At 32.3% G+C, this 15729-nt stretch overlaps 1 protein-coding gene across 1 annotated transcript; it reads right to left on the bottom strand.

Moving 5' to 3' along the window:
* Positions 1–7856: 7856 nt before the first annotated feature.
* Positions 7857–15724, bottom strand: LOC119839074. The gene is made up of 7 exons (XM_038365269.1): positions 15690–15724; positions 15299–15493; positions 14010–14195; positions 13555–13693; positions 12151–12349; positions 9188–9259; positions 7857–8037 (listed from the first exon to the last, which is right to left on the bottom strand). The coding sequence occupies exons 1-7, from the start codon at positions 15722–15724 to the stop codon at positions 7943–7945; spliced, it is 921 nt and encodes a 306-aa protein (XP_038221197.1). The 3' UTR covers positions 7857–7942.
* Between the last annotated feature and the right edge of the window lie 5 nt (positions 15725–15729).

The raw sequence follows: 15729 nt of genomic DNA, 5'->3' as shown, positions 1-15729 counted from the left end.
CAATAAACAGCTAAGAATTTAAATGCAGTTTCAGTCCTTCCTTGATCTTTTGTGACGTTAATATTGCCACGTTTTCGACACCTCTAAAGTGAGGGAACGTTTAGAATAAAATATGTGTCTTAATTGGGTGTGATGTGTAGTTTTATACTACTATACTTCAGAGTTGGAATGGTCAGTTTTCATGGTAATTCAAAATTAGTATAAGATCCATTCTTATTGCGGTATGTGTTGGGTATATCACACTGCCCTTTTTGCATTAAAATTCGCGTAAATTATAAATGTATACAGTTTTTATTCATTTATAAAAACTGTGTAATAATAAAATTTATGGCTTCATTTTTACATAGTTTTTCTTTTTTTTTATAAAAATTGAGTAAAAATAAAATTAGGGGCATTATTAATTTATTACTAATTTTACAAAAAATAAACACTAACTGTAAAATTAACGACGTATTATGCAGATACAGAGGAAAGATTGACCCAAATGTTTCTCACATGCAATCATTAAAATTAAGAAGCATAAGCAAGGATTCCTTTATAAAAAGAAATTTAGAAATATTCAAAAGTATAATTTCCTTTGTTCAAATCTATCTGGCTAATTAGAAGATAGACGATGCTTGGAGTTAGTGAAACTCAACCCTTTTTAAAAATTACTAACCATTAGTTTTCTTAATGAAAATTAAATATGCATTTTCCTTTTAATGCAAATTTTGCTTTTAGCGAATATTTTACTCTTGATTTTGCTTTGAGCGATTCTTTCTCGCCACTCAAGTCTTCAATTTAATGGGGTCGAAGTATTCATTCTATTTATTTTAATATTAATAGATTTCGAAATTGGCCTTTTACTACCAAAGATATTAAATGTTATATTTCCTTCTTTTGTATTATACTGTTTAAAATTTTACTATTTTAGCTCTCATTATTATAATTTCCGACGGAGGAAGATTCTGGAAAGATTTAAAATTAATGCTATACCCTAAAAAGTTACGGGGAACGTGGTATATGTTATATAATTTTTAAAGAGAAACTGAGCCAAAGACCGACAATACTTATATACTATTAATACCGCCATGTTTTGTTCGACGTGTCTAAGCCCGAATCCTCGGGGATCCAGCGCGATAAGCCGAAGCTTATTTTCTTTCTGTCCTTTCAATCATTTTCTATTTATTAGATATAAATGAACTAAATTAGACGTATTAGAATCATACAATCATTACAATAATTCGAATTGTATTTATGAAACATTGTCTCATTTCACTTTTTTCAATTCATCTTTATAGTATTAAATTTTTCTTTTATTAACGCTCTTTTTCATGCCATGTAATGCTTTTTTTCTTTGCAGTCAATATTGGAAGTCTAATATCGAGCATATAGATGTACAATTAATTAGTTGTAAATGTCATTTATTCAAGGCAATCTGCGTAACGGTATAGCTGTTTTTGTAATCACTACACACTAACATCGATGTTATACGGAGCAATTTATATAAATGAATATCATGAATGATTATAAGACATTTGGGCAGAAGACACGCAGAATAAAATTGATTAATTCTATGTGCTTCTTGGTTGTTCTCAACAATCTACATTGTTATCCACTCACGTGTACATATAAGTACTTATATAAATTGGATCTAAACTTGATTGTCGCAGTAAAATATTATTGCCCTGAAGTCGAGACGTAGATAAAGTCGCTAACAGATGAAATTATGTCAAGAAAATATATGTTTTGACTGTTGAAACTATTCCGATTAGGAAAATAAATATAACGCCATCACTCTTGGCGGTCGTATGGATTTATTACCGTATTATTTTTCTTTGTTATTTAAGTCATAAAATATTGTTGAGGTATCTGTAAAATAAGATAAATATTCTGGAGATTTGAATGATCTCGTCAAAAAAGTAGTGGTGGGTCAGTGGTGAGGACCTCGGACTTTAAAGTCAAAAAGTCGGGGTTCGAGACCAGGCGAGCATGCAGGAAATAAATTGATTTTTCAATTTATCTGCACATGTGGATAACATCACCACTGCTCGAAACGGTGAAGGAAAACATCGTGAGGAAACCGGCACGTCTAAGATTATAAAATTCGACGACATGTGACATCTGCCAACCCGCACTTGGCCAGCGTGGTGGATTATGGCCTAAACCCTCATAGGGGGTCTGTGTCCCAGCAGTGATAACATATATGGGCTACAATTTGTTTTATTATTTAACCTGTTGTTATTGCTGTTGATCGTTTAAAAATCAAATATGTATTTAAAATTTATCATTAAATATTATACTGGTATATATCGGACAATGTTCCGAATGCTGTTGCACGACTCTCCTATGAACCTTCATATAACCTTATAATCCAACACGTTGGCTAATTGCGAGTTTGCAGATGTCACATGTTTTGAAATAAATTGAAAAATTTAAGTCCCAAGTTCTAACCACTGAGCCACCACTGTTCTTAATATAAATAGTTATAATACATCCTTTAACAATTATAGACATTGCACGACATTTCATTCTACTTCTTCAACACAATAACAATGTACCAAAAAATATATTCAGGTCACTTCCGAGAATAGAAGACTTTGTCCCCAAAATATCGGAGTTTCTTTGACTCGGCAATTCCGATAAATATTTAAAACGGCCGCCGACAGGAGCAGCGCGCGGTGTTGCTATTGTGTTCATCGACTTTTATTGGGTTTTCGGCAATGAAAGTCAGTTAATTCAAATTTATACGTTTCAGAAGGCATTAAAGTTAAAAGTCGGGGACGTCGTTGACCCTGCGCGATCGAAACGAGCCAACTGTGCTAATTTCGTCGGCAATTGTTGCAGCGTTCAACTAATGTTTCTTACTCATGTTTGAATACTGGAATAATAGAAATTGTTCAATTTGTTTAAGGGCATACCCAAGTATGGTATGTTATTTTGTTCGATGTTTTTGAAGTGATTCATTTAGAAAAACAAGGCAGACCATCATTCAAAATAGGAGATCAGGAAATATGCCGAATTTAAATAATTATTCAAAATCTAGTTGGTCATCATATTGTAGTATGGCGTATGTACCACAGGGTTATATCTTATTTGAATCTATTTCAGCAAAAAATTTTGCATAATTGTCAAATACGGACTGAAGATACTTTCGCCTTCATTACAACACCACTAATAGCGTTCCGCCTCGGCTTTGCTTTACTTATACTACTTATATATATCACAAAAAGTATTTCAAAATCCGCTGCGCAGTTTTAAAGATATAAGCATACATAGGGACATACAGAGAAAACGACTTTTTTATAGTATGTTGTGATAGCCTAGAATTTATGTAATTGGTCAAATATTCCTGAGTTATCTCAGAAAATTGCAATCACAGGCACTTGTAACAAACACTTCAGCTTTCTTTTAGTATACGTGAAATAACTCTGATCATTGTTAAATCTATCAGGTAATTCACCTTTACTACTACAAATGTACTCTTTCAGAGATATACACGAAACCAGGTGTAAATATTTTCCAGTTTACCAAGCACGTCTAACCCTTCAAAAGCCTTCAAATAATAAATAATGCTTGAATGGCTTGTTACGCCTCTCGACCTACTTTCGGAAGCTGTGACGCACATAATTATTGAACTTGGTTGAATTATAAATAAAGTCGCGTGATAATCAGGTTTTATAGATATTAAAGTATATGGTTTTTTTCCGGGAAGAGAAAAACAAAGATACAGGATATATATTATTACGATGGGAAAAATTAGATAATCAAAAGATAATTTAAATCAAAAGGAGAAAGATATGAGAATATATATTAAATGTGGCCAACCTTCCTCCATTTGCATAGGTACAAAATACTAATTAACTTTTTACTTTTAAAAGAAAATCGATGAATTTAACACATTTGTCGTGCCCCGTATCCCACAAGGAAATCAGGATAAAATATGTTTACAATTCGAATGCTAGTATTGAATGAAATAATTTCATCTTTATAATTCTTTTCTACTTACGGGTAACGAGAAGGGAGAGTTACAACTCCAGATTATAAAATGGGACCAAATAACAACAATTTACTATCAAACACAGAAATGATCACACATATGGTTGAAAACCAACGGAATTATCAATTACATAACTAAAAAAAATTACAGTCGAATAGTTTCGAAGTCATAGTCTTCTTTCTAGAGTTCTACAAGTTCTTTCGACTTGGAAGACGCAGCCCTCCTTCGTTTTGGAAACATCGATTATAAATGTTACGCAATCTACTTCTGGAAAACTAAAGATAAATAAAACAGGTGCCGCCAAATTCTCCCAAATATAATTCGTTCACTCCACACAATTACGCTCCCAGATTCTTTCGTTTCAAATACCAGCGTTTCTTCAAACAATCCTTTGCTTCAAAACACACGATCTTGGGTTCCTTACAAAGGAGCATGCACACGCATCCCGTATTACATGTTGTGACTGTGGAGGGACAGTACGGAGGGGGAGCGGTGCCTTCACACGCAGGAGCGCATTGTGTCTCGTCGCATGTCATATCTACGAAATAATATAATATGTTTATATTTATTTATCGCAATATAGAAAAATAATGTACGTATATTTAAAGACTACAATTTTGCCGACAAATTTCTGTGATATTTAGACAAAAATGTTGTGATTTGGCTGTGAGAGTCTTTGAAACTGTTCTAACTAGTAAATGTTTGAAACATTTATTGCCCGAGGATATATTGATGAGATTAAATTGTAAGCATTCATTGATACCATGGAAAACGTGAACGCAATGATTTCTCATGAAAAATTTAATTCCTTCCTATTGCTTTATAGATACAAATCAATTGCAATCGATGCCTTAGCTAACTATACATTTATAAATATTGGGGCCTCGTCTGAAGAAATTCAATTAAGCCTTACTTAGATTAGCAATATCGTCAGGTTTCCAATCATCCCAGCCTTCTTGGTTTGAATATACGTAAAGGGACAGTAAAATAATCACACTAAATTGTAATTTTGCCATAGTTGTAATTTATAAAATAATAAATGCACAAAAGCAGTAAAGCGTTCTAAAGGGGTTTGACAGCAAAAGATGTCATCACTATTACTTTTAACACAGTACCTCGAAGGTACCATAACAATCATATAACTATTTATTCTACCCAGAAATATAATTTTCTTGAATAAGATTTTGTTTTTCATTTAATGGTTATTGACAGTAACGTAGATATATTAAACAATACGTCAGACGTATTACCAGGTGTTTTGTTGAAAGATAACGTAATTCTGCCGTTGCTGCTTTAAATGAAACTTATCGGGACAAAATCTTTGCGTTCAACAGCTACATTTGAAATGTCTTCATATGAAAGGGAATCCCATTCCAATTCCAATGGGAATCTAGCAGTGACTTGACATTATGGCTAGTGCAGTGGAATGAATGCAATGCCACTTAAAAATAAGTATATCTTTTCCAATAATAATAGAACATACGTTAATTTTATGGAATCTTCCGATTCGATTTACACTAACTATACTTTGAACAATACAATTCTATACGCTAATGTCAGAAATACTAGACCAATTTTAAAAATTCTTTCACCGATGGATATGTATGTGATGTGTGAAGTGGTATAGACTGATAAATACCACAGTCGAAATCAAGAAAAATAGATAGACTCGATTACAACACACTAAACGCATAAATTTACTTGCGCCAAGTTTTGCTTTGTAATTAATTAGTTGGCAGTGTGAATTTGCAAATAAATTGTTTAAAAACCAACACCTAATAGCGAAAAATGTGTATATCAAGCAGTTTACATAATTGTCTATAACTGTTAATAAAAAATACCTGTTTCATGAACTTCGGTTAACAAAGGACGGCATTACTCCCAATGTAGTGGGTATCATAAAGGGAAAAGAGTTTCTACGCTTAAGATTCCCCTTGTAAAGCAAGCCAGGCTGAAAGCTTTCAAGGAATCATGTTAAACCTTTTCACGGATACATAAAATGTATTCATATGTTCCCATTTAGTCGCCAAAATGTGAAGCGATGAGGTAACAGGAAAAGTTTCCTAAATAGAGGATAAATGTTGTGGAAAAGTTATAAAATTATAAGGACATAAAATGATATTCGATGTAATACGCATATCCAATGTTTTTGGTTGTTTATTTGAAATATATGAAATTCACATATTATACATATTTTCAGTTTTTCAGAGCATAAGCGAATCCTGTAATAAGCATAAGAATACCTAAAATTCCACGCCTACATTACAAATTATAGTAAACAACAACAATATATCCGATATATGAAATAGCTATAAAAAGAAGTAAAACAACGCCTGGAGGCGCGATCTATGATATAGAATAACCCTCGATACTCAATAATTTTGGTCTCAAGCCAATTAACTCCCTTAGCCTTAGGCTTGTTTTGACGACCTCAGAACTAAATAACACTTATGAAAATAGCGTATTGTATATCATATCCACATATTTAACTATATACGTATTATGTAGCTCTTATGATATGAAATCTTCTACTAATTATTAGCAAGAATAGTTTAATGAATCTCGTTTTGCTTTTTAATTTCATTAATATCACTGAAGTATAAAAAATGTTACTTAAAATCAGTTTAATTCTTGTAATAATGGCGCCTAGAAAATACTTCATGTATCATATACGGTACTGGTGCTATAATTAAATATTTATGTTTATATCTAAAAATAATAAGGGCATGTCAATCCACACATACGGGTAATGAACTGTATCCAAGTGGAAGAAAAAATAAAATTTTACGTCTATGTAGGTACTGAAATAAAACAATTTTGTGGATTCGCCGAATTCCCAAATTAATACACAAAGGTTCGTTGCCTGGTGTATTTTAGCGTGTTCTCGCACCTTTATTATAATAACATCATTGTTTTCACGGTACAATTTATTCTTATACAATGTATCAAGATTATAAAGCGGGTGAGACAAGTAAGAAGGTCGAGCTTCCAACGCCGGGCTCCTAGTAAATGCAGCTTTGTTATTAACAGTTGCAACAACGTTAATTTATTCGACTATATTATCACACAAAACAATAGGCAACATTTGCAGTTCAGAGCACACTGCTGAATTATAGCGCGGCGCCAAAATATCTTCTGGGAAATACACAATACACGTAAATCAACTCGTTTGAAGTGGTTGTGTATAGTAGTGTATATATCTTAAAAGAATTGAATTTATAAAAAAACATGAAATATCACGAAGCATTGCTACTTGTGAAACATGTTTATTATTTATTAATATATATAATGTGACACGCGAATAGGTATATGATATATCAAAATTTTTGGACTGATCGTATGACGTGCCTACGATTACATGTATCGGTTGATACTCCAGCACATTCTTAATATAATACAATATAATGAAAATATTTTATTGTACACCACAGATAAATAAAATTAAAAAAGAACAATAATCTTAAGATATACTTTTTATATATTATTATATCTTAACATTACCTAATATACTATACAATATATACACGAATAAAAATACACATACAATATATAATACACATAAAATACACACACTACGGTAGAAATTACAAAAATTTCATTATTATATAACTCATACTTTAGTGACCAAAGCAGTTTGCTCTAAATGAAACAACATTAGACATAGTTTAACTCTCATCCAAATATCAGCAAATCAATTTTACCATAAATAAATACACAACATCCGAGCCAATACTTGAAAGAAAGAAAGAAAACAATCTTTATTGCCACACAACAACATTAAAACTAAAAAAACTTAATAATAAACTTAAAAAAAATAGAATGACAATCGGGACAGACTCAGCCATGCTGTTGAGCTTTAACCGTCAAACAGCGTTGATTTTCAGTCTGCCCGTGTGTTTTAAAATCCGAGGTTCCTAATTTATTGGTTGATACTGATACCAACCATAACCATACAACAGTAACTTAAGATCTCCGGCGAATACAGAACAAGTACACAAATTCGATACAGCTGAGAAGCGAAGCACCAAAAAACACTCCGCCCACGCCACCGATGTCCACTGAAAACAGATTGATGAGATCGCTTCTATCTGAATTAATTATATTAAAAGGTATTCTTTATTACATTACTAGCTATCGCAGGAAATTAAGACCCGGGGTTTTTCTAGCATGTTCCCGTTCGCGTGGGATTTCCGGGATAAAAACTACCCTATGTCCGTCTCCTGGGTCCATGCTACCTCTGCACAAATTTTCAGCCAAATTGGTTAATCAGTTCTTCAGTTATAAATAGTGTAACTAACACCACTTTCTTTTATATATATAGATTAGAGGATTAGAAGTCGCAGTTAAACGAGTGGTTAAGTGCCTTATATTTATTCAGCATAGGTCACTTTATTGCTAAGCACATATTAATGATATATAAGTTTCATCTTTCTATATTTGACAAATGGTTAGCTTGATGGATTTTTTATGTATTCATAGAGATTGTTATCGCTCATTATCAAAAAATAAATCACGGCCTATGTTGTCTATTTCAACGTGAAGCAAGCAAACGTTTTTTATTTAATGATACAACCTACAATGCCTTAACATAATATGACTTAAATAAGGGTATCGTCACCATCGCGTCAGTATAACCTTAAGAATATTGTTTTACCTTCAGAATAATATTACGAACATAACTTTTAACAGCTTTCGGCATATTTAAACATTTAGATCGATAGCAATGAAATACAGAGCACTAGAAGTAGTCAACAATGACAATCCAACATCTTTAATTAATTTTTTCGCTATTTAAAAGGTAAGTTGTTATTATTATAATAATTTAAATACATTTCTTTGAATAGATCTATTTTGTATACTTACTATTATATATATAACTACCTGCACGCTCTGGCTCCGCCCGGATAGTTGTTTATCGTAATTGTAATAATATAAACTTATGTTTTAAGTCGAATCAAACCGCACATGGTGTGCTAATTTGATTTAAATCGGTCGAGCAGTTAAGGAATCCATCGCGGACAAACAACGTGACACGTAGTTTTGAAAGAATAGAAAAAATTTGCCTAACCCAAGGTTAGGCAAGATACGCAGGTTCGAATCCTGCCTCGTGATCAAATTTTTTCTATTCTTTCAAAATTTCTCATTTATAAAGCTATAAAACTAAAAATTAAACGTGACACGTAATTAAAATCTATTAAGATTATTTACCCATAAGTCCAAGATTATCGCGTATGACAAATCGCCGATATCTTATAGATGGCAACTGTAGAAGACGGACCACTGTACGAGAAGACGGTATTTCATTATCTAGCTGCTTAGTTGATCTCCTGAAATTAAGAAATCTTGAAGGTACTTAGTCAAAAGTAAAAAAAAACAAATATGTATGTTCAATGCTTAGCTAGATGCTAAGTGATCACCAGCACGATGAAAATTAAGGTGTAAGGGATAAGGAAAGGATTGACGATTGGAAAGATGGAATATACTAGAAGAGTTATAAAAGGAAACGGGCCTCCGAGTCACCCATTCACCGTACGAAACACAATTGCACGCTACTCTTTCACGTCTGCTTTCTGTGGGGTTGTGGTACTTGACTTGGTACGAGCTGACTCAATACGTGCTGAAACGTACTCAACTCTCACATTAAACAACGTCACAAAACCTCCTATGTAATCCGTGACGAATGTGTATATTATACAAATAAACAACAATCTATAATATTGAATTGATACACTAACAATTGGATCTTATTATATAATGAGTATAAACTTCTAAAGATTTATTTGAAGCTATTGAATATAGCTTCAAATAAATCTCAACATCAAAGTAGGTACACTAACAAAACTCGGCAGCGACCGAGAAAATTCAATTTCACTAACGTAACTAAGTTCTCCCTCAAGTCTGAACGATTATCTTGTTCAGGTTCAAAGAGAAACTATAGAATTCATCCCAATCCCGAATCCCGATTGATTCTATTGATTCGTTTTAAGCTTTACACACAAAGGAACTTAGTGCAGCCACTTTAAATGTTAAATACGAATTAATAAATTAATTTATTCAAAAAAAGGGAATTTTGTAGGGGGGGCGACAATTTCAAATTCAATCGGATGAAGACCCACAAAATTATTGAGTAACAAATCTAAAACAATACAGTCGAAGCAAGATTTGACACTAGAACTAAGAACGTGCAGCTACTAATATTCCACAACAAATTGCAAATACTATCTATTTAAAATTATCGCAATTAGTATTAAAGAAATATCTCTTAAATGAACTTTTATCTCAACTTACCATCACACCAATCGTAGGTATAATATTAAAAGGAGTTGAATTAAACTAACCAAAATCATAGATAACAAAATATATAGATACTATAGTAGTACCTAAATTCGTAATATTATTAGTGAAAATTTAATTTCCTATCGGGAAATGACTGTTTAATTTACTAATGAAATACCTATTTTATACGTTGATAAAACCAAAGGTGTTTCATTAATCATCATCAGATAAACAGGAAAGTAAAAAATTATTACTATACAATCGGAAATTCATTTTTCATATGAAAAACTAACATTCAAATTACCTATTCGTCATTGAAAAAATACTAAAGATTTAAATTTTGTTCCAAGGTGTGTAATACGTATATGTGCATAGACTTGCCAGTAGATATCCATAAATATAAATATAAAAAAAATCATAAAAAATTACTTACTTGTAAGACATGTGAATGAGTTTGTACGTAGTTTCTTCACAACTCACAGGACATGTGCAATTGTATTTCAAAAATTCATCTAAAAGTAATTACTTATTATAAAAACGTATCATCTTATTTTTTCTAGCGGCTAACATCGAATTTTGTAAGATGACACTTTTAATAAAAAATTCCAAATGTAAAAAATATATTTTTAGAATTAATATTATTAGTGCTAAATAATCAACATAAAAACTGTAAATAATACAACAAAATATTTAACATTATTTAAAAAATTCTAACATTAAGGCTGTACAAGAAATTTCCTTTGCTTCGTATACGGCGCACATTTTGGCGGGAAAGCAGACCGAATCGAAAATCAGAAAAAGAGAATTCAATGTACATACGCCATGTTTCTAATCTTTCTAACGAATGTTAATTTTAAAATATAACATAATTTTTGTCTAAACATATTTTTATTTGTTCAGTATTATATATCTTAGAAGTAATAGAGGTATATCTTTTGTCTAAACTATCATAGCCATATTTTGTTTTGTCGATGTTTTAATTAGTGCATCATGTATGTCACTAGATACTCTCTGTTATCCAAAAATCTATAGTATATTGACAATACCTACTTATTATATATTTTACCTTTGTTAATAGTTAAACAAACGAGTCCATTTACATCACATGGCGGCATATTTACTGAAATGCAAGATTATTCTAATGTAAGTTACTGCGATTTTTTTTATTACTGTATAATACATGGGTTAGATGTAAAATCTTTATATACACAAAACTCTCGTATTATATCATATTATATTTTACAGTCGCTTATAGTCTTTACTATACATAAATTAAGAGTAGCTGCCTATGTTTGTATTCTAGAAGGCTTCATATTAAATGCTTACTAGTTTTAATTTATTTTCAGTCTATTCGTTTGGTTTTCTGTGAGTCTATGAAAATATGAACTTGTATGCAAAGAAAAAGTGGTGGATTCATAACCTGATAGGATTTAGACGAAAAGTTAAAGATCATCCAACTTAGGACATTTATACAGCGAGTATTAAATGCGATACAGAAATGAAATAGGTTGGTGCGACTAACATCATAATCCCTACTAATTTTATAAGTGCGAATGTAACTCTGTCTCTTTATCACTTTTAAGCCACTGAACAGATTTTTATGAAATTTTGTATAGTAAAAAGCAATTTTAGATATGAGAAACGACATAGGATCCCGGAAATCACACATGAACGAGGACTTTGCACGTATAATCCATGACAGCCTTATGCTTTATATGATTGTATCAATAGTAGTAGAAATCGTCTATATCGACTGATTGCCATTTACCATATCTCTACTAATATTAAGTACAATTAACATTAAAAAGTATCCATTTTTTATCTTATCACATCAAGTCATATTCAACAATCTTTTCTCCACACATTCAACAATTGTTCCCAAACACAAAACGTACCAATACTGGATATAAAATGGTAAGTACAATTGCACAGCTGGTACTGCGTTATCGCTTTACAATACAGCATGCAAGCGGTCACTGAATAGAAAGCAAATGGCCAATCCTTTGTAAACGTTGGCCTCTCTCCTTTGAACAAACAGTCGCGCAGATATGGCTTCACTGACGTCACAGCTGGATCGTTGACTGTTTGTTCTACCTAAAATAAATGAAGATCAAAAGATTCAGTGAAATTAAGGGAATATTATTGAGTACTATATTGAGCATAGGCACATAAAAATTGTAGTAAATGAAACATTTTAAATCACCCCCATGGTACATTATAAGCTCTAATACTGACAGGAATATATTCTTACAATTTCCTACTAAATATAATAAAGTAGCAAGCACTTTTAACAAATGTTTAAGTTATTTGCTGTTAAAAGTTTACATCAAAGTATTTACATAGTGAACCAATGGCAAAATTCCACACATTTTCTCAATAATGAACCTTTTTGTATTATTTTGTACTGTATTGTACTTGTATTAAGTGTACAATTTCTGTAAAATATACCATTATTCAAAACATAGATTCATCATATTGTTAATGTACATACAGTAAATCCGAATTATGACAAGTGTACCTAAAAAATATGCTTCAGTTACACTTCTTCAAATTGAACATGTACCTAAAATATAAATATAAGGGTTTTGAATATCTATATTGCAAAATAAAGAAAACATATTCACCGATAACATAATTTCCGAATTAGCCATCAGTGGAATAGAATTAAATCGCCCCAACAAATCAACCATGTCAACGATTACCGTATCTTCTGATGCGTGAATTTTTACCTACAATGTTTATTATTATTATCCTTATCTCAGAAGGTCTCCAAGGTTTCTGGAGGGCAGGTAAGAATCGTATATTATTTCTTTTAATAAAAAAGGCATGTAAAATATTGATACAGGCATATATATATGATTAAACAGGCATTCTACAGGCATATATATATGATTAAAGAAAAAACACATTTTTTTTTATTTTCAATTCAATATCTGAACTGAGGAAAATCAATTTATTATTTCTTACAATTTATAAAGTTACTTTATTCTTTTTACTAGACGCAAGTTCATAATAAATTGCTTATGAAAAATTAAAGGAGCTTCACTTGGCGTATACCTACTAGGTACTTTTATATTTCAAAACTTCTGCACTCTATTAGTTTGTTATAAAATATTTACTAGTAAAAATATAAGCTCTCTGTATTTCATTTGCTATAAAAATAACACCTATCTATTGGCGTTACATCCTTAGTTTTGATTTTAGTCTTTCTTTAGCTAAACAAACTAAATACGTGGCGATTTATCAAACTAATCCAAGACCTTGACAAACTGCACTCTAAATAAATATAAAATACTCACGAGTACTGTATTAATAGTAGTAAACACCAATTTAGGAGTGCCAACTTTTCTATTCACGAACACAATATCTGACTTATTACCGTGTAACTCCGAATTAAAGGAAAAGCAAACGCCATATTCAGTTTTGATCGGTCGGAATCTAATGGGAAAGTAAAATATTAAATATGTTTATTTCACAAAGAAAAAGATGTTGTGGTCAAAGAATTGTAATAAAAAGATATACTAACTGATATACGGACGGGAATATACAACTCAGAAATTAAACACGTATTTAAAACACCTCTCTTTATTATTTTACGAAACATTTCATGGGAGAGGCAGCTGTTACGTAAGCTACTCAATCAAACCATAACATAACCCAAGTAAACTAGACCTACACGCAAACCCTACACGCCTACTTATCGTTTCCTTACGCGGGCGAAAAGCCAGTTTTCCATAATAAAAGAAAATATAACCTGTTACAGCATCGAAAATACTCCCCTCCCCACCAGCAGTCCGTCAACAGCTCAGTACAATTAGCCCTTATCCTTGCTACATGTTGAATAAAATCGTCAGAGCAAGTCACACTCCTTTCGCACGAGACACAGAGCCGGCAGTATTTAATGCTCCAGTAAGACACGTGCTTGTAGAAGTGTGCCATACTAGATGGTAAATTGTTGCTACAATAAAACTATTCAATATAATATATATATATAAAACTATTCAATATTTTTATGAATTACAAAAATTTTGTTTCTAATTATGATCTTATATTGCATTTTAGTATTTTTTTTTTATTTCATAATCGGCAATGGAGCTGGTGGGACGCCTGATGGTAAGCGCTACCACCGCCCATGAACATTTGTAGAGGCGTGAAGTCGATTACAGACCTTACGCCTCTACAAATGGATTGCCGACTTTAAATTGGGAAGGGATTAAGAAAGGATTGGCGAGAGGAATAAAGGAAAGGACTGGGAAGGGGAAGGAAAAGGATATGGGCCTCCGGCTCCCCCACTCACCGAACGAAAAACAGCAGAATGCTATTTCACGCTGGTCTTCTGTGGGGGTGTGGTACTTCCCCGGTGCGAGCTGGCCCAATTCGTGCCCAAGCGTGCTCGACTACCACATACCGAAAGTAGTAGTAAATAGTAACATAAATTATAACATAATGCTCAATAACTTTTGAATAAAATATCTATAATTATTTATTCGAGCACAAATTTTTATATCAATTCATCATAGAATATTCATCATTGAATTACCCAAAGCATTTCTTTTCTACAAAAAGGTTACTGACGACCCTGTGCGTGAGATACCACTCAAAATGAGGCCCGTTTCCTTTTCCTCACCCGTCCCAGTCCATTCCTTCTTTCCAGTCGTTAATCCATTCCTTTTCCCTTATCCCAAAAAAGCGGGCAGCGCATTCGCACAGGCCCAACCTTTGCGAATGTTCATGGGCGGTGGTGATCGCTTACCATCAGGCGAACCATCAGCTCAGTTGCCCGCTATGACATAAAAAAAAAATAAAAAAAATTGTAAAATGACAATTCCCTATCAGACACAAAAAGAATCATACCATACCATAATCGTTCGGTTGAAAAACCACGAAGTCATCAAATAACAAGAATTACAATCGAATCGGTTGGTTGTCAACCAATTTGTAGGATAAACGTTTATAGCGATAGGAATTGAAACGGTATTCTTTCAATACAATAAATAACACTTATTTCTTCTAATAGACTAATTAAAACAACTACGAACTTACTTCTTTAGATAAGCGTTAAGCCGACTATTGTCGACAGTTTCGCATAACGTAACAGCTGGGAAGGGAGTGTCCCATTCCAAAGAATTTGTGTCAACATTATATGCGATAACTTTCGAGCTGAACAGGGAGAGAGATGTCTTCAAAACCGACCATGCTCCGAAACAACATACTAGCCATATTAGAAGCCAAAATAGTCTGAAAATATAATAAATAATGCAATAGAAACTGTTTATCGATTTCCTACGAATCTCGAAGGTAGGATGGAAGCACGGGCTATACTTCACTGGCTTAACTTAACTGATCTTCAAAAATCGCTTCTTTCAATGCTCCTAAAACAATTTAAATTTGTATGTGAATAAGTATAATACCTTAAATATCGAAATACACTAACCTTTTTATTAGAGGTATGTTTGGAGAGCAAATCATGCTCA

The sequence above is a fragment of the Zerene cesonia genome, chromosome 3, assembly GCF_012273895.1.
Source record: "Zerene cesonia ecotype Mississippi chromosome 3, Zerene_cesonia_1.1, whole genome shotgun sequence".
NCBI classification, from domain to species: Eukaryota; Metazoa; Arthropoda; class Insecta; order Lepidoptera; family Pieridae; genus Zerene; species Zerene cesonia.
This window is presented reverse-complemented; position numbering and strand designations above follow the sequence as displayed.

Coding starts and splice junctions, on each gene's coding strand:
- LOC119839074 (XM_038365269.1), bottom strand. CDS start 15,724: ATGATTTGCTCTCCAAACATACCTCTAATAAAAAG. Junction 14,196..15,298: donor CTTAACGCTTATCTAAAGAA/GTAAGTTCGTAG, acceptor TTTACCATCTAG/TATGGCACACTTCTACAAGC. Junction 9,260..12,150: donor CCATTTTATATCCAGTATTG/GTACGTTTTGTG, acceptor CTTCTCGTACAG/TGGTCCGTCTTCTACAGTTG.